Here is a 19,849-nt window from a genome sequence, read left to right as displayed (position 1 = left end):
GCCATGCTTGATGTACTGTATATATAATTTTCAGCGGAGGGAGAAAATCACATCCTCAGATTTGGCTCCTGCCTACTTGGTAGTTATGGGTTTTTTTGTTTTGTTTTTTTGCTTGGATAAAGCACAGCTTCTTTCCGTGCCAGCAGAATGCAGGGATTGCAATAAATGGCATTTCTCCTCTCCTCCAGACCTCCCTTGCTTTTTTTTTCCTCTTTTGGTTTTTCCACCCCCTCGTCTTGTTGTATAACAGGGCGAGTTTTTTTTTAAGTTTTTTTTAAACATCATCTACGGGGTGTTGTTAAGCAAAGAATAGACTATGGGAAAGGGGCTTTAGGGGCGGGGCTGCCAAGCTTCCTCATTTAAAGTAAACAAGCACTCACACAGACTGACCGATATTACCAGAAATATTATGAGTCTTTCATAATCATATTTAATAAATCACATGTCAGAATATCTTCAATAGGTGTTGTTTATGTTTAAGGCAGCCTCTACACCATGGAGCATAGATATTATGTCAAATGCTTAAAAATGTCTTGTATGCATGTATGGCCACAGTATGCGTATTTTTATTGTAAATCGTATGCATTTTGCTGGTCTAAGCATTTTTCCAACATGATCTTGCATTATTAATTGGACCACAGAATATGAAGCTTATGGACATTTTAGAAGCAAAAAGAATCGAAACTGGAGTCTGGAAGAAACATGAATACCTCAGATTTTCTACCCACAACTCTGGCTCTTGTATTCTGAAAGCAAACTGGCTAATGAGGTATGGCAAGCAGATTGAACATTAATCTTTTTTTATTTGTTTTATAAAAATGTATATTTATTAGCTAAATATTTTTTCCCCCTGTTTTTGTTATTAGTATGTGTTTGTATGTGATCCAGTAATGACTAGTATCCATTTAATTTTCACCAGTAACTTTTCATTAGATTGTAATGTTTTTTTCCCAATAGTGACGAGTATCTATTAAATTAGCATTTAAAACAATTTATCAGATTTATTTATTAGAAACTAGTATTGCTCACATTTATTCATTAGATACTAGTACTTATATTTTTGGTACTAGTCATTATCCCAATAGTGACAAATAACTATACTATTTTTACTGGTAACATTTTGTTTTTAAAATAGGCCTATCTGTTGGTCAGATATTAACTATTCACTACAGACACGCTGGTGCATGCATGCTGGTGTCTATTTCGGATTTATTAGTTTCTAGTGATTATTTCCCAGAGACATATTCTAGACTTAATAGTACTTATTTATTCGAAAAAATATACCAATAAACACAAACATTAAAATGTGTTACCAATAACAATGGAATAGTTACTTGCCACTATTGAGATTAGAGTGACTAGAATGACATACTAGTAGGCCTATATAATGAATAAGTATTGAATACTACAGTCAATACTACTGAAGTGCAATTGGATTTACTTAATGATCATTTAAAAAGTGCTAGTAACTTAAAAATAGACAATAGTATGTTTTGAAGCATAAATGTTTAGCCGGCTTGCCATAATGGTGGCGGTGCGCGTTTCTCGGCCCATTCAGAAGATTTGTTAGGGAGTGGTTAGCGCATGCGCACTCGCATGGCAACAAGTGGCTTGTCATTTGTAACAGAAAAAGGAACTGCGGAACGTGGTGCTGACGTCACTGGCCCAGCCAGGTGGCATTCCGAGAAGCAGAAGAGGCGCATTCGCCTCCTAGTAACCGTATAACGGATCCGAGAGGAGCAGCTCAACATGTCTTCGGCGCAGGTCTCCTCGTCGAGGAGACAGTCGTGTTATCTGTGCGACCTGCCGCGCATGCCGTGGGCGATGATTTGGGATTTTACGGAGGCCGTATGCAGGGGTTGCGTGAACTACGAGGGCGCGGATCGGATCGAGTTTGTTATCGAGACCGCGCGCCATCTGAAGCGGGCTCATGGCTTCCAGGAAGGGAGATCCCCGGGTCCCGCGCCGCCGCCTGCGGTGAAAGCACAAGCGGGAATGTCATCCAAGGAGTCGGTGCAGATGAATCATGTGGACGGCTCGTCCAAACAGCAGCAGCAACAGCAACAACAACAACAGCAGCAGCAGTCCGGCTTGGACCGATACGCGCTCGGAACAGAGAGATCGCGCTTTGATTATTCCAGCATCGGCGCGCACAGGCTTCCGAACGGGCTCGGTGGACCGAACGGCTTCCCCAAATCAGACGACGGACCCCCCGAGCTGAACCGACAGAGCCCTAACTCGCGTCGGAACCACGGGCTGGTGGCTGTGTCGGGGCAGATGAGCGTGCCGCCGAACCTCCTCCCGCAGACCCTCCTGAACGGCCCGCCATCCGCGGCGAGTATAGCACAGCACAGCCTGTCTGGACGAGCCCCTCCAGCCACGACCAGCATCGGACCTGCGCTCGCGCTCTCCGAGCAGGGTAAGCGACCCGGTTCTGTGTCCAGCACGGATCAAGAGAGAGATCTGAAAGAGAAACAGCGTAACGCAGAGGCTCTGTCTGAACTTGGTGAAAGTTTGAGAAACAGGTCAGAGGATTGGGCGAACAAACCTAAGATAGTGAGGGACACACTGATCACGCTATCCAATTGCACTCCGTTTGATGTGAGGTTCAAGAAAGATCATTCCCTTGTAGGTAGGGTATTTGCTTTTGATGCCATTTCCAAGCCCGGCATGGACTATGAACTGAAAATCTTCATTGAGTATCCCAGTGGATCTGGTAATGTGTTTTCCAGTGCGTCTGGTGTGGCTAAACAGATGTATCAGGACTGCATGAAAGACTTTGGCAGAGGGCTTTCCTCTGGCTTTAAATACCTGGAATATGAGAAAAAGCATGGGTCTGGCGACTGGAGGCTCCTGGGCGATTTGCTGCCGGAGTCCGTGCGTTTCTTTAAGGAGGGGCTTGGGGGTGAAATGCTGCCCCAGCCTTACATCGACGCCAGCTGCCCTCTGCTGCCCTCGGCGCTGGTCAACATGCCCCGGGCCGTGGCGTCGGGCAGCTCGCTCAGGACGGGCGTGCGCAAACGCAAAGCCTCCCCAGAACCAGACTCAGCAGAGGGGGAGCAGCAGAGACAGCAGTGGATGGCGAGTCAAAGCGAGGCGCTCAAACTGACAATGGCGTCCAGCTCGTTCGCAGCCTCTCACGGCGGACCTCCACCCCTGGGGACGGTGCACTCCAGCCGAGCCACCCCACCCGAATCGGCCCCACAAAACGGACAGTCCCCCATGGCTGCGCTCATGTCGGTCGCAGACACTTTGGGTAACGCACACTCACCAAAGGACAGCAACTCTGTGCACTCCACCACATCCACCCGACACAACAGTAGCAGCCCGGTCTCCCCCGCCTCGGTGTCCGGACAGCGGCGTTTGGCCTCCCGAAACGGGGAGATCAGTCTGACTGGGACGCCTTCCCAATCGGGTTCACATCAGGGCATGGATCAGGTGCACCCTCAGAACATTCCAGACTCACCCATGGCCAATAACGGACCCTTGTGTTGTACTATCTGCCACGAACGTTTAGAAGACACACACTTCGTCCAGTGCCCGTCAGTTCCTAACCACAAATTCTGCTTCCCGTGTTCCCGGGAAAGCATCAAAGCGCAGGGGGCCACAGGAGAGGTGTACTGCCCCAGCGGAGAGAAATGTCCCCTGGTAGGGTCAAACGTGCCTTGGGCTTTCATGCAAGGCGAGATAGCGACCATTTTAGCCGGGGATGTGAAAGTAAAGAAAGAAAGAGACCCTTAAATATAAATATATATGCTTCCTGCATCAGAAAGAGACAAGTGAAGCGAGTATATGTAAGGTTGTGTCTTAAAACCTGGTGAACTGCCTACCAAGATAACATTTATGAACATTATAGATGCATTTGAAATGCTAAGTGTGCAGCACGCTTGGTTTTGAGACACAGCCTACTTGTTGTGAATATTGAAGTAACAGAAATAGTCCAGTGTACAGAGACATTTGTTTTCCTCCACGAAGGAGGAGGATGTGTGCGTGGAAACCTTTTTTTACGGCACTTTTACGGTTTACGTTAACATTTCTATTCAATTTCATACTTATTTTCCACATCTACATGTACAATCCCAAGCAAAAAAAAAAAAAAATGTTATTAATGAATACACTTTTTGTGGTAGGTATAACAAATGAAGTGAGTCTAAGAGAGGGCATTCTTTGTTTCTTTATCCCGTCCTTTTATTTTTAGTATGATCTTTAAAACGGCAGTTTTTAATTTGTATCCCGTGGTCTGAGAATACAGATATATTTTATTACGTGTTTTCATTCTCTTTTTGCTTTAAAGTTGCACGGACGCTTTAGTAGAGCAAAAAATACTGTAAATGAAAAATGAAATGCTCTGTTTGTTTATACATATTTCTGTAGTAACAGAAGACTTGTAACGTGCCTTGGAGCTGAGTAAATTGTAATAAATTCATTGATATTAACTCTTTGTGGCGTGTTAATTTGTCCAGGTTAGAAATGTCTTTGAAATAAATCAAGGCAGAATTCAAATATCAAAGTTCTCTGATGAATTATTATAGTTGGCAAATTACAGTATTTTCTGTATAATAATAGAATACATCTTGGCAGCGTGGAGATTTTTTAGTGTCGTCTATTTGTTTATGAAACGGTTATGTTTTGTAGATGTTCATCAACTGTATTAACTAAGGGCCAAATTATTCTTTTTCCATTCACTTTGTAATGCTGTTTTTTTTTTTTTTTTTACCAACAATATCCATTCAAAAGCCATTTAAAAAAAAAAAAAGGAAAGTACTCCGCTAAGCACATTTCTCTGTTGTTACATGTAACGGGGGATCGGGTATCACAGTAAGCATATCATTTTCATTGCTTTTGTCAGTGTGTTGTGTCACTGTCACTGTTTTTGCTCCAGACAGATGTAGTCCTGCTACACTGACCTAAAAGTCAAATGTTTGATGCAGCCACAGGGCATGAAACATCAATTCAGCACTCCCTGATGGGTGTCACATGGGGTAGGTGCAGTGCTTGTTTAATTTGTTTACTCCCTTAGTAACAAATTCTGTTCGCGCACGATAAAAACTGTTTTACTGCATATAGAAGGCGTTAAAATACGCACCCTGCTCTTTACACACTGTGTCTTAATCTGTTATGCCTCAATTTAGGAGCTGTTAGCTGTTCCCTCTCTCCGTGTGTCAGAGTATTTTGGTGCAAGTAGGAAAGCTGGAGAGGGAAAATGCTTGCACATGCCTGAGATGGCCCTGGGGATGTATTCCTCATTTAGAATTCAGCTGGTTGGTCATGTGACTTGTCAGTCGTACTCTTGCATTGGCTGCGGGAGCGAGGGAAAACAGTTGGTGCGTGGCTGTTGCCATGACTCAAACTAATGCTCTTTCACAGACAAATAGAAGGTGGCACAATTCATTCATGGCAGCCGGCCATGCAAGAGCATCCAGACCAAATAACTGGGGGGACGTTAAGGTCAGAGAACAATGCACATGCCAAGCTATCTTACTGAAGTGGGCTCTGTGGTTGAATACTGTGGAGGCCTGTGGTGCACACATCCTGTAGATCGGAATAATTTAAGCGGGAACTAGAGCAGTTCTGCACTATGCACGATTTTGTTTCTATAAAGGCCATGTGCAACACTTGTTTTTGTTAATCAGCATGTTGTGTAATACACATTATGCATTACGTGCAGCATATATACCAGTTTATATAAGTGCGTGTGTGTGTGTATATATATATATATGTGTGTGTGTGTGTGTGTATATATATGTGTATATATTGCACTGCATCTGCATCAAATTTCAAAATAGGTATTGAAAGGGTTTGTAACTATATTCTGCTGCACAGTTCAAACTGAATGTTTTTTCCCTCATTGAATAATGCATATGAATTAAGATTTCCTTGCCAAAATATTTGCATATTCAAAAGACAATGGCTCGTATGACAGCACAATAGATTAGCGAGGCAATTTAGTTCAGTTTTGTATAATACATCCCTAATCCTTCTAAACCTGGTGAAGAGTTTAGTTTGTCGTGCTTTGTGGTGCATTGCAGTGATCTTGTCGCTGCTGCTCTGTCTGTGAAGAATCAAAGGTGTGGTGTCTGGTTCAGGATGGAGTGGGCTTCTATTGTCATGCTAAAACTGACTTGGGTTTGAGGTGCCCTTGGCTGTCTCCGTAATCACATGGGTTTCAAGTTTCAGTGCACATACAAAGAAAAAAATAAACAGATACACCAACCCCACCCATTACAGAAGGCGGGGGTCTCACTTCCTGTTTACTACACATGCTTATGTGGCGTCTTGAGTGTGTGTGCTAAATTCTGCACCTTTTCATGGAATGCTTTGAGACGCAGACCACTGGAAGATGTGGAGAAGAAGACCCTTTAATTGGCTTTATAGTAAATATAATCCCTGTAAATGCTCAAGAAATCGCACATGATTATTTTGAGTGGCCATTTAAGGATGGGGATATATCTTGATATCAAGACAAGCACAAATCCCATTACTGCCTTTGTGCTGCTATTTTTCAGCATAATACATTTCTATCCGTGTTTACTAGGCATTTATTGATCCACTGATGTATTTGAACCTCTTTTACAGTCAGTTGTGTGTTGGATTTATTTGTGTTGCTGCAAACATCTCAAAATTAATATTAATCTCTAACTCTAATGTGGTAGCCTGTCTGTTTCGGGAACATTTGTTTTAGGTTGCGTTGTAAAATCACTGCAGTCTGTCCACCCTTTGCTAGCTAGTGAAGCCAGCGGCTTCTTCCCCTCCTCCAATTCCTTTCATCCCCATAACACACACACACTCTCTCTCTCTCTCTCTCCTTCAAGGGAGAAGTTTCCAGTGGATAAAAATACAGCCACTCCAAAGGTTACGCTGCAGTGCCATCATGCACAGTTGCCCATGGTAACAGCCTTGTTCAAAACATCATTTATTCAGGAATGTGCAGAGAGGTTCAGCGTTAACCCTGCGTGTGCCGGCATTTGGCTGCCTGCGCCGCTGTGTTTTGCATGTCTTTTGTTTTATAATTACAATACCGTTTTCTTGCTGATATTGTTACATTGTTTTCTTGTCATTGGAAGGAATAACAGTGCAGTTACAGTGGGCGTGAAATCTCAAGATCCAATCAACAACTGGTGGATAGAACCAGGTTCTTGCCTTTCATTTTTTTTTCTTTGCTGATAATCCATTGTACTCGGATGTGCATCATAATAATGGAAGAAAAGATCTGTCGAGATGTTCATTTCATCACAACTTTACATATTGATTGCCATTCTTTGCCCATTTGTACAGTAGTCTGGTCATACTGCTTTAGAAGTTATTTTTCTGTGCTGCTAATGCTGTATTTATTGCTTAAAATAATTGAATTGCATACAAATCTTTTAGGGTGGGTTTCCTGATAGTCCCAACCCATTCCATTGGTTACGTCAATGTTGCAAACAAACAAAACGATGGGGAAATGAGCGTGCGAATGGCTTAAAGTTGTCTGTGCGTATTAAACTGGTACATGCAAAACTATTTTAACCATTCACCCTCATACCCCCCCCCCCACCGCGTCAATGCACCCCTGACTGCGATATGGCATTTAACTCTCTGCGCTTGTGCTTGTTATTTAGCACCAACGGGGGAGGGAGGGGGGTTATGTGCAAAAAGGGTTATTCCCATTTTGTTTTCATTCACTGTGCCTCCGAGCACAACCATTTATAGACGGTGATGTCAGCACTATCTTCCATAGCCCACGGCCTCTTTGGCACATAATGTATGCAATCTCAGACATTCCATTCCTGCCTCGCAAATAAGCTGCGGGCTACAGCGGGCGTGTGCTTCCCCCCTCTCTCTGCAGATATTAAAGGCGCAGAGTGGGAATTGATTTTCTCCTGCTTTTCACTCCTACTCTCTCGTTGAGTTTATTTTTTGGCAGCTTTTTTTTTTCTTTCTTTCCTAGCGCAGAGAAACTAGACCGTAAATCCTTTTTCAACCGTTTGGGAATAGCATGTTATTGTTAATGATTTAGTGCGTCTCTCAGAATCCGTTTTGATTTTGCAAATGGCTGAATTCACACTTTTGTGAATGTGTTATTAAATAAACATCTTGATTCGTCTCTATTTTTATCAGCCCCTTATATAAGAACACACGCCTCACTGGACAGACACAGCTCCGGTCTACCCTTGACTAATGGCATGTGGGTTGTAAAAAGGGGGTCCGTTTTGGCAGCGTTTCAGATGTTTTTCATTAGCTTGTAAAGGACATCAATTTTCGGATGGAATTCCAATTTGCATTTCAGGGCCAGTCCCTCCTTGAGGGCCAGGGCCCTGTTACAGCTTCCTGTAGATTCCCGCCGGAGAAGTAGTGGGGTGGGGGGCTAGTTTGGGGGAAGGGGATTGTTTTTGAGCACATGGAAATGGCCTATAGGGCACCATGGAGACTCCGTCTGTCTTGAAAAGCTTGCAGGCTGGATTGTTCAAGGATGTTTTCACTTGATTGATCTAAAGTGTTGAACTGAGAACCCACTGAATCCATGCCGAAGTGCAATTTTGACTCTTTCATGTGCTTTCTGATTTAGGCGTTATGCAACGGCTATAGTGTGTGAAATGACACGCATGTTTTGATATTCATCGCATTTTCCCCACAAAACACTGAGTACTAAACATTCCTTCCTTTGTTTTTAGTTTGCAGACTGGGAAGGAAAGGGTTAATTTGTAACCACGGTCTGTGGGTTCTTGGCCGGCTCACTGGAGAAATGTAGCCCCCTTTCATTCTCTGGGTTGTTTACACGACTGGCAGCCATTTTAGACTGGAGCTCTGCTAACACAGAGAGGTCTCGGGTTTCTTAGGCTTTCACAGTGCAGCGAGTTCAGTCAGCGGCTTGTTCTGTCATCCATCTTCCATCGGGGGCCCTTCCCCCCCCCCCTCACACATTCACACACACATACACACTCTCTCTCTCATTCTACAATCTGGTCACCATCCACTGTACTCTGAGAGCTGTATACTGTTCACTTTTAAGTGCTCTGTTGTTTATTAAAGCAGTAAGCCACTTGAGGCCGAAGATTACAGTGATTTTTCCACAGCTAAGGGGTGTTTTTAGTTAACGCATTGCGGAAATGCGTTTTATCATGTTGTTGCATTATCAATATGATAAAACACAACAATGTTCAGTATGTTGTTGAATTTATTATTATTATCAATATTTAAAAAATCATCCGTTTTTTGAATTGGCTTTAACATATTAGTCAAATGTATTTATGGTAATCTTTATGAAATGCAGCCTATCCAGACACAAATGTTTTAATACTCTACTATATATATACATTGTTTTTGTTGTTTTCTGCTTTTTCATTTCATTCATTTCATACATCTTTTTTATTAATTTTTTTTTTTTTTTTTTTACAGTATATTATAGTATATTACAATAATAACACGGACTGCTATTTTGTTTTTTGTTTTCGACTTTTTTCATTTTTACGTTTAATTGCTCTCTTTCTCAAGACTTTTTGTGTGTCCTTTTCTCTCGTTTGCCCCTTTTGTCCGCAGTCACTCAACCTTGTCTTGTCCTAGATTTGAAAGCACATGCTTTCACAGAGCTGTTAAGGGATCAGGATTCTGTGTCTGCATTAGTATCTGTCTGTCTGTTGCCTTGATCATGTACCAAGAAACAGAGATGATCTCACTGGAACAAAACCATCAGTATTAATAGCAGCGAAACTCCCATGTAATGAAAACCTTCCCAACGACCTTGTGGTGAAACCAAAGGTTGTCATCTATCGCAGCTGCTAGACAGGACGATGGGTGTGGTTTGCCCACTGAAGGGTCTAATTGGAGGGCTCTTTAAAGCTGATGTCATTTATTTGTCTATGGCTCTTTAACTTAGCACTGTTGCTTTCCCATCACTCAGGCATTATTCCAGACCTTCTGATTGGATCTAATCAGGTGTTCCTCTGTGTCTAAACATCCCCATCCCATCATCTCACCTGGAGTGGTATCATCTGCTTCCATTAGGAAATGAGTGAGATTGATCAGCCGAGGCCTCCTGAGCTGTTTGTAACAATCATGTCAACAAATACATCCTCTATGTATGAGATAGATTTAGCCTTTTCTCGAATCAATAAGCCGTGCATGGTACTGTATGAAAGCAGCTCATTTGTTTGATTTACAAATGATTTTGTAAGCATGTTGATATTTGTTCTGCAGTAAATGCTAGTGTTGAATTGAGCTGCCTTTGACCTTTTCTGTATGGTTGATCATCCAATAGGCCAATAGTGTGATCAGTTCAATGGGCAAGTAATCAGAAATTACACTACCATGTTAGATTATAGATTTTCTTTTAATTATGTGTGTTTGGATATTTGCATAATTTTCATTATCTTACATCTGAAGATTGTTCCAAGATATACTGACCCGAAAATGTTTTGCATGAAGTGATTTTGTTTTAGCATTAGATTAATACGAATTTCACGAAAATAATGGCAAACATTTTTTAATGGTCACAAAACATTCATTTTTCTTTATAAAAATGTCTTTATATATATTCTTTATATACATTTTAAAAGTTTTTGAGATCTCTGTCCCCATCCCCGTATTAATAGTGCTTTTCCCTTCCACCGATGTGTCAGAATGCAAAACAAGCATGTTCTGAAATAACATTAATAATTAATATTCCTCGTCTCAACAGCTGAAGTCTTGTACTGTGTCTGTACTCCCCCGTTCGTTTTTCCCTGTGTTTTATTCCACTCTGTCGTCTTCCCCTCTTTTGTTGACTGAACATTTTCGCAGCGTATCCAGCTGCCGCCTGCCGTGCGCTGTGCTCCATGACCTCAGCTCCTGGCTGCTGATTGGTTAATATAGACTTTGACAGTACTGCAGCCTGACCGCCACCAATACCCCCTGCAAACAGAGGTGTTTCAGATGGGTACAGCCTCAATCCCCTTCCTCCTCTCACCTGGGCTGAGTGTGAAGCCCCCCCTTCCACCCCCCAACATGTAGCCCATCTGTTGCGTGAATGAGATCCGTGATGGTGCTTCATTACAGAGTGTTAGAGGAATGTCAACAGCTGAACCAGACTTCCCTTCACACTTCCAGACTTGAAATAAGTAAAGGGAAAAAGTATGTGTAAATTATTTTCGCAGATGGTTTATTTCGGGCTTGGTTGTGATGCTGTTCATGCCAATCTTGAAATGGTATAACTCAGGAATCCTATTGAAATTAGACTAAAGAATGAAAGAATGTCATTGACAAACTCTCCTTTGTGTGTGTGTTTTTTTTTTGTTGTTTTGTTTTTTTTGCAGGCCCTGCTGCTCTCATGTCATGACTGAATTGAAAACACTGAGGCCATTGATAAAATTTCCATTAAAGTGGATGAATATTGAAACAATGAATCACATGGCAAACACGTCAATATAAGCCTCAAAATTATATAATTATAGATAGATAGATAGATGCACTCATCAAGGCTGCATTTATTTAATAAAAAAAATACAATAATATTGTGAAATATACATTTACATTTTGGTCAGCAAGCCATTTTTGCGGAATTCAGGATTTTTTTTTTCCAGGATTCTTTGAAGAATCGAAAGTTGAAAATAAATTTTGGCCATATATTGAGAAGCACGTTTAAATGTTACATGTCTGCCAACTGATATATTCAGGCCATAACTATGTGCTTTCTAAGATGTTCTGAGTCATTATTAGTTTTGTTGGTCGTGTGAATGGATTGTCAGATCTGCACATTAGCGCAGGTTAAAATCTCACACTTTATTTAGTATTTACAGCTCCTAACTTAATAAAACAGGCTGTGTGACTATGAGGAATGATTACCTCATAATGAACATCCTTATGCAAGTTCGAAGGACTTTATTTAAATTAAATGCAAACACCTCTTTAGCTGTTGTCACGTGCCAGTGTTGGCGACCCCTGGTTTAGGGTCTTAATTTTACCATTGATTCATGTTGTGTGGATTTGTTGTTGTTTGTTGGTTTATTGATTTTGGAATAACAAGGTGTTGTATTTAAAAGTGCTTTAAAAAATAAAATGAATTGAATTGTTGTGTTGTGGGATGAGGTAGGCTCCAAAATGTAATAGGTTCGCTCAAATCCTTAAGTATAAAATAATCCCCAAGTATAAAATAGTAACAGTGATGCTTGCTTTAGCTTTGCACCATTTTCAGATGCTGCAGTGCCTTTAGTTGAGCAACATTACCAAACCGTGATTGGCACCGTCTTTGACATTTCCCGCAAATGCCGTGTGTGGTGCACTGTAGTCTGGCATGGCATTAGATTGCGTGGCTCTTCATGTCTTCAGTGTGATTAGGAGATGGAGATTCTTTAAATAGAATGCCAATGAAGGAGTGCATGGTCTGATTGGCAGTGGCAATGTATAATTCAGTTTTCAACCCCCAGGATTCAGAGCGAGTCTGTGTTCTGATTACTAATCAGCAGACACGGTGACTCTCCCCACCTCTTCTACGGCAAGAGAAGGCACGACCAGCTATCAGCTGCTGTGTCTGTCATGAACTGTTGCGTGCCAATCTGGAGAGCCCCACTAAAAGAGGCGGGAGGGGGTGAGAGAAAATGCCTGTTACCATGGAGAAGGAGACCTGGGGTGATGGTGGTTGGTTGTAAGGTCTTTTTAGTCTCCTGATATCCTGTTTTTTCTTTTCTTTTCCTCTTCTCAGAGCCCTTCTGAATGCCTTGCGGTCCATGGGAACGTACAGTTTCCTGCAGTGTAGAAAAGATTTTGTTGCATCATTTTTGCACGTTGACAGCTGCAGTAGAAGTCAGTAGTTTAGTGCTTAACCGTAAGTAATACACTTCGACGTCCAATTTGTCGTACACCGTTTGTGCTACAGACCTGAAATCATGTGGGATTTGGGGAGAGGTGCACTGTGAAAAATATCCTGTTAGATTTACGGACAAAAACGGCAGCTGTGGTTGCCAGAATTTCATTGTAGTTTCAGATATTATGGGATGGCAAATTAGTAGCTGTATACAACTTATAACTGTATATTTGATTAATGAATGTAATGTTAGCTAACTAAACAACCAAAATCAAGATTTTTTCCTTAAATATATACTGATAACCACAACAACAAAGAGGGTTTTTTTTTCAAAGATTTTATGGTATTCGTAATTTTTACTTACAAAGACCATAAATTTGACAGTATGTTGCTGTAAAATTACATATAATGTGATGATGAGCATTAACAATATTTCACTGTGCTTAGAATAAACTGAACAATATCGTGCATTGGTGTGGACGCTGATATAGCTGTCATTATAGTTATTGCTCTTAACAAGTAACAAGTAACAAGTAAGTTTAACAAGTAACAAAATAAAATTTTCTTCCAAATTTCAAAAAGTTTCATGAAATAGCTGTTGTTTTTTTCCACGTCAATGATTTTAGTAGCACCATAGGTCTGATGAAAAATAATGCCCTTGACTTTGTAAAGTGAACGTTTTATGTGTATATTTTACAGCCATCTGACTGTGAAGGTTGATTTATGGTCAGCGTCTATCTCTCGCTCTTGTTTTCTCACTGGTTTTGGCTGTCTCTCTGCTATCCATCATTTATCTCGCTTCTCATCATGATTTTGTTTTTGTTCTGGAGCCAAACTTCTTTTGTTTCAACTGTCCGACCCGTTCACATTTCTGGTAATCAGAACCAGAGCCGCTCCAGGAGTCCGACGTCCCACTAGCCTGGGGTGAATTCTGGCGGTTTGGTTGTACTTATTCACATTTCATGGCACATTTTTTTTGTTCAAGTTTGAAATCTCGCTGAAATGTGGGCCTAAGAGTACAATGAGTCCACTACATCTTTCCAGCTTTCCTTTTTCCACTTTGCGTCCTCAGCATTTTACAGCTTCCCAGAAAGCATTGCCCAGCTTTTCCCAAATTTAAAACCCATTACTGAATCTTAGCCAGTGGCTAAATCAACCTTGTGTTCCCATGTTGTCTGCACGATAATCAGATATATGTAATATCCACCGAGGGAGTTCAGAGTGAGGATGAGTCATAGCTAGTGCAGTTTTAAATCATAGTGCTTCATTCCCACCCTTGAACGCCTGCGTCGTCTTTTTAAAGGTTGTGATTTGCTCATTCACACACTTTTGCTGGATCCACTATAGTCAGGAGGACTCCTGCTGGTTAGTATGTGGTATTGCATGTTGCATCATGGATCTGTGTTTTTGTTCGGTGATAATTGCATTCTACTTGTTTTGAGCTGTTGAATAGCTTATTGACTGTACTATCTCGTCCCTTTTTACTTCATCTAAATCAGCGTCAAAGGAAGTCACATCGCATCAATATTTCCTACATATCTCTGAAACACACAGGCACCACCAAGACGCCTCTTTATTGATTACTGGTTCACATGAACAAAACAGTTCCCTTCAAGTTCACCTCCTTAAATGGCACCAAAGTCAACATAAAATCAAAATTGATCATATTTACTTTCATAACACACATTCCTGGTTTAATTGTGCAAGATTGGTCGCCGCTTGGTTTTTGTTTTATAATATATATCATTGCCTTCAAAACAACTTTAGTTTTTAGCCAACACCATCAATGCATTTTTTGCCTTTCCCTCCATTGTGGTCCACTTTTCACCTTCCCAATGGATAAATAAAAATCCCTTTTTTCTTCTTTGAATATCTTGTTTTGCTTGTTTGCATGTAAATGCATCATATTATGGAAGTACACTGTAAAAGAACCATATTTGGTTCCCAGAAGAAGTGACCAGTTCTTCAAAGAAACTTAGTGTGAAGAACATTTTAATAATCTGAAGAACCGTTAGCACTTTAAGGCCAGTTCACAGTGCACAGACAAACACCAACAAACAAGTTGGCCGTTGGATTTAGAATTTTATGAAAAAGAACTGTCGTTCACACCACCGACAAACACTGATTGAACATGTTCAGTCGGGTGAAAACAAACCCAGACCAACGCCAACAGGGGTAACACACTGATCCGACAAAGCCCAACAAACGTGTTTGTTGGTATTTGTCTGTGCAGTGTGAACTGGCCTTTTAAAGAACACACTTTGTGTTGGAAAGGTTCTATGGATGGTAAATGTTCTTCATGGAACCATTGTTAAAGAAAGCACCTTTATTTTTAAGTGTGTTGTGCTTGACTTAATCTGCAAATACTCCGAAGGCCCACTTTTAAAACTCATTCCCTGCGCTGACCACGGCAGACAGTGAGTCTAATGTATTGCAGCCTGTTTGCTAATGGCAGCCGCCAGTCCTGGCACAGATGTTGAGCTGTAGAGGAGCAGTGCCGCCCAAACTCCCTGTTCCTTCACGGTGATTAATGAAACCCCAGCTCACCGAGCTCCTCTCTCAGCCTCGACGGACCGCTTCGGTCTCTCAGGTCCCCGCTGTATTTCCTTCACGCTGTCAGATTTATACCAGGGTGTAGTGCATATTTATGAAGTGCACTCTCCATTTGCACTCGTGGCTTGTTTTTCTTACATTTACTGTCCATGGCTCTGGATATTAATCATACGTCACTCACTCCCTCTGCTGCAGCTGTCGCTGCTCTTATGGTCGTACAACAGCCGCATAATTGAGCGAAACGCTCCACTTCTGCAGGAAGTAGGTCTAAGGAGCCAACTCGTACACCAGGGTACTTGTGGTGAATGTTAACATTTTAATTTGTTCTGTTTAAAGGACTTCATAATTCCTGCTGTATGCTAATGTCTTTGTTTAATATGCGTTAATCAGCTGTCCATTTTATATTCCACCCCAGCTTAAGCCAATCGCCTTGAACGCCAATAGCTGCATCCCAAATTTGCATGCCAGCCAGACTAAGTAGTATGCAAAATGTTGATTAGTGCACCCCAAGTCAAGGTACTTTGAAAATAGTAATAACAGAGGTGTACTATTTTTCTGAAATGTACATCCTTGGCTTCTGTAGCACATAATTCCTTGAGCACTACATCAAAATTGTAAGAGCAGATTTGAAATGTTTGAATCTAAAACTTACATCATAATGAACTAACATATGAACTTGCATATTAATGAATAACTCTGTCACTGACAGTATGTGGTTAAATGCAACTGTGGTATCAAGAATTGTAGGATGTAGTAGTTCATTCAAATACTGGTATAGTCTTACTACATACTTAAAGTGATAGTTCACCCACAAATGAAAACTCTTTCATCATTTACTCACCCTCATGTTTTTCCAAACCTGTATGACTTACTCTCTTCTGCAAAAATCAAAGAAGATTGTTATGGCTAAAAACAATATTGGACCCCATTGACTTTCATTGTATGGGGAAAAAAAATCTTCTTTTGTCTTCTCAGAAGGACAGTCAAATACAGGTTTGGAAAGACATGAGGGTGAGTAAATGAATTTTCATTTTTGGGTGAACTATCCTTTTAAAGCTATGTGAATGGGACAAACTATGTGAATGAGCGTTTAAACAGGCAAAGTTATTATCATTTTACATGGCTGTCTAGAATAATACATTCTGATTGGCCTTCAGCAGTCACATGTTTTGTATACTACTGTTCAAAAGTTTGAGGTCAGAAAGATGTTTTATTTTTTAAAGAAATCAATACTTTAAGATTTAGCAAGGATGCAATAAATAGTGTAAAGCACCGCTATACTGTGCAACTGAAAGTTTTCCCTGGCAAATAATTCTATTTCTTCTCACAAAACTTTAACCAAAATTTTTTAATCTGGCATAATTTATTCATGTCGTTCCAAACTTGTATGACCTTTTCTTATGTGTAACACAAAAGATATTTATTTTTGCTTTTTTTTTTTTTACAATATAATAGAATGAAAGTCAACGGGGTCCAGTGTTCTTTAGACCCTTCAAAAAAAATCATCTTTTGTGTTCCGCTGAAGAAAGCCATAGTTAATTTTTACGTGCACAATCCCTTTAATGTCCATTCATTTGGTATGAATGCATGTAATAAACAGCACAATATACAGTTAGCCAGTCATAATTGCAAAATAAGCCACTTCAGGATGGTACAAGACCAACTTACTGTACATTAACACATTACATGGCTGTGTCCAGTTTAACAAAAGGAAAATGGACCACTTTAGGGTCAAAATGGTGTTTACTTAAGCTCCCCCTACCGTTTATGTCCCGTAGATATCAGTTATCAGCATGAATTTGGTGTCGGAATTGACTAGTAACAAAACAAATTAATGAGATTCCTCGTTGTCACTCCCTGTCTGCTGCAAGCATTCGCTCCAAATTTCATCTGACATAGTGAAGACTGAGTGTGATGTAACATCATATTTTCATGAGTGCTGCGCTCTTTTTGACGTGGAGCGTCTGACTGCCGTGGGTGCCGTATTTAGTCCTGCTGGGAGACGTTTCGGTCTGTTGCCCTTTCCGTCAATGGGGCAGGCCGTGGGGGGGAGGAGCCCCTTAGCGTGTCATTCCAATGTGACGAACAGAGATGACACGGGCAGAAAATAACCTTCTATTTCAACCCCAACCAAACCCCCTTTAATGTCTGATGGAACCAGCCAATCACAGCTGGCTCTGTTGCTAGGTAATGGCTCTGCCGCCCCCGTGCCCAAGTATGTTAATACAAGGCGAATCGCATCTGAGACGAGAGATCATACGGATGTGGGTGTGTTGGGGGTTTGTCTACTACAGTGAGGGAGAGCGGCCGAGATGATGAGAAAAAATACAAAGGCCAACAGGCAGAATTATAGGGGACAGACGAGAATGAATCATCGCAGTCATATTCAGTTGGTTGGTTTCCTCAGCAGACGGCTTTATACAAAAACAACCTGTCTTCCATTTAGTGAACAGGTTCCCTCACATTAAAAAGAAAGATCAAACTCTGTTCTTCATTTTTGTTTCTTTGTGTTTTAAGATGAAAAGGGGTTTGGACCCTATACAAAATCTTTCCGAAAGAGAAATTTCGCACAAATTTCGATTGAATTCGACAGTGAAGTTCCATTGTGACCCCGCCTTTCCTCTCTCTCGTGTCGTTTCAGTAACTTTGTCTTTCTAGAACATGTTGTTCTTCCATTCTTTCCCTGAACAGTCTGTTAAATGTTTTCTATTTGAATATATTGGAAAGTGTCATTTATTCCTGTGATGGCAAAGATGAATTTCCAGCATCATTACTCCAGTCTTCAGTGTCACACGATCCTTCAGAAATCATTCTAATGTGCTGATTTGCTGCTCAAGAAACATTTATTATTATCAATGTTGAGAAAAAAAAGTTGTGCTGCTTAATATTTGTCTGGACACCGTAATGCACTATTTTCATGATTCATTGATTAATAGAAAGTTCAAAAGAACAGTATTTATTTGAAGTATAAATCTTTTGTAACATTATAAAAGTCTTTACTGTCACTTAATCAATTTAATGCATCATTGCTGAAAGTATTAATTTCTTTAAAAAAAAAAAAAAGTCTTACTGACCTTGAACTTTTGAACAGTAGTGTATAGAGTGCTTAGTATGCAGATTTCATGCATGGATTTCCCAAAGGAATTGGATAAAAAATCCACCGCTTGGCTGGAATTAATCATGCAATGTAGTTAGACCATGTGACAATGTAGCATATTACTCTTTAAAACGTCTGCCATTGCATACTGTTTCGCATACTACTTTTAAAATTAATAAAAAGTAGGATGAATTTAGAAGAACTGGATATTTTCAATTACAAATTTACTTGAATCCACCCTACATACTGCACAGTATGCAGTAAGTAGTACGATATTCCTAACATTATAGCTATTCTGTTACTTTATGGCTGTTCCATGATTTTATTCACTATATTAGCTTTGTTATTTGAACATCAACGGTATCATGCGGTTCCTCACTAGCTCTTTCCGTGTGTTGACTTGCATGTGTCCGTTCCCAGTGCTCATACATCAGCCCTGCTGTTGAGATGCTGTGGTGTGTCAGCAGCAGGCCAGTATGCAGTGACGGACGGCTTGTCAGAGTGACAGCCACCAGAACAAACACACCACACACACACAAACACACGCATATGTATGCGCTTGCATTAATATGCATGAACCCTGCACACATGCCCCTGGTTGTTATTTGGGGAAAAAGACCTTTACGTTAATCAAAAAATGTATGAGCTTTGTATTAAGTGAGATAAATATTAATGAGGAAGCATGGTTTGGATGGGCGGATGTAGTTTAATAACAAGCGTATGTGTTCGCTGAGGAGAATGCTGGGAAGGCCGGCAGGACGCAGGCCAGTGAGCGGAATACTAATGCGGCTGCATATCTTTGTTCCGTTCCAGCCCTCACGTTTCTCCGGAGTCATTCACATGCAGTCGAGCGCACTGTGTCTGTGGACGTACTACAATCAGATTCTTGTCTCCTCCTAGAGCACACAAATATCGCTGTATTTGTTATCACACGCACAGGTGTTATTGCAGTACCTTTCGTGCTAGTGCAATCGGTTGTCTTTTAGTGCGTTTAGTGCTAGTGTGTGTTTTTAACAATAAGGTGCTCAAGGTATTTTTGGTAGTCGCTCAGTATTTTTTTTTATGCCTTAATGTTAAGCTATTTTATTCAGTTCCCATCAATTATATATATATACACCGATCAGGCATAACATTATGACCACTGACAGGTGAAGTGAATAACACTGATTATCTCTTTATCACGGCACCTGTTAGTGGGTGGGAAATTTTAAGCCGGGTGCACACTGTGCGATTTATTATAGTCCTTTGCGATTGTTCGTTGTCAGACTGTACGAACGTGATCGTCGCTGTTAGCCATGTCGCACTGTCGGATCTCAGTTGTCATTTAATCTCAGACTGTAAGACAATCAAGACGCGTTAAAAATGGACACAAGAAAATTCGTCCAAAGTTTTACATCATCAATCAATGACACTTACGTTAACAGTGAGCTGCATAACACGTGGGA

At 40.9% G+C, this 19,849-nt stretch overlaps 2 protein-coding genes across 3 annotated transcripts in view; both read left to right on the top strand.

Moving 5' to 3' along the window:
- The window catches only part of kiaa0586 (KIAA0586 ortholog), a 131,142-nt gene that overhangs the window by 12,560 nt on the left and 98,733 nt on the right, over window positions 1–19,849 (top strand). The window lies entirely within an intron of this gene.
- Window positions 1,610–4,436, top strand: irf2bpl (interferon regulatory factor 2 binding protein-like). The gene has a single exon (XM_056256136.1). The coding sequence runs from the start codon at window positions 1,750–1,752 to the stop codon at window positions 3,739–3,741; it is 1,992 nt and encodes a 663-aa protein (XP_056112111.1). The 5' UTR covers window positions 1,610–1,749; the 3' UTR covers window positions 3,742–4,436.

This window comes from Rhinichthys klamathensis, unplaced genomic scaffold, assembly GCF_029890125.1.
Source record: "Rhinichthys klamathensis goyatoka isolate OS25496 unplaced genomic scaffold, OSU_Roscu_1.1 h1tg000123l_1, whole genome shotgun sequence".
NCBI lineage: Eukaryota > Metazoa > Chordata > Actinopteri > Cypriniformes > Leuciscidae > Rhinichthys > Rhinichthys klamathensis.
This window is presented reverse-complemented; position numbering and strand designations above follow the sequence as displayed.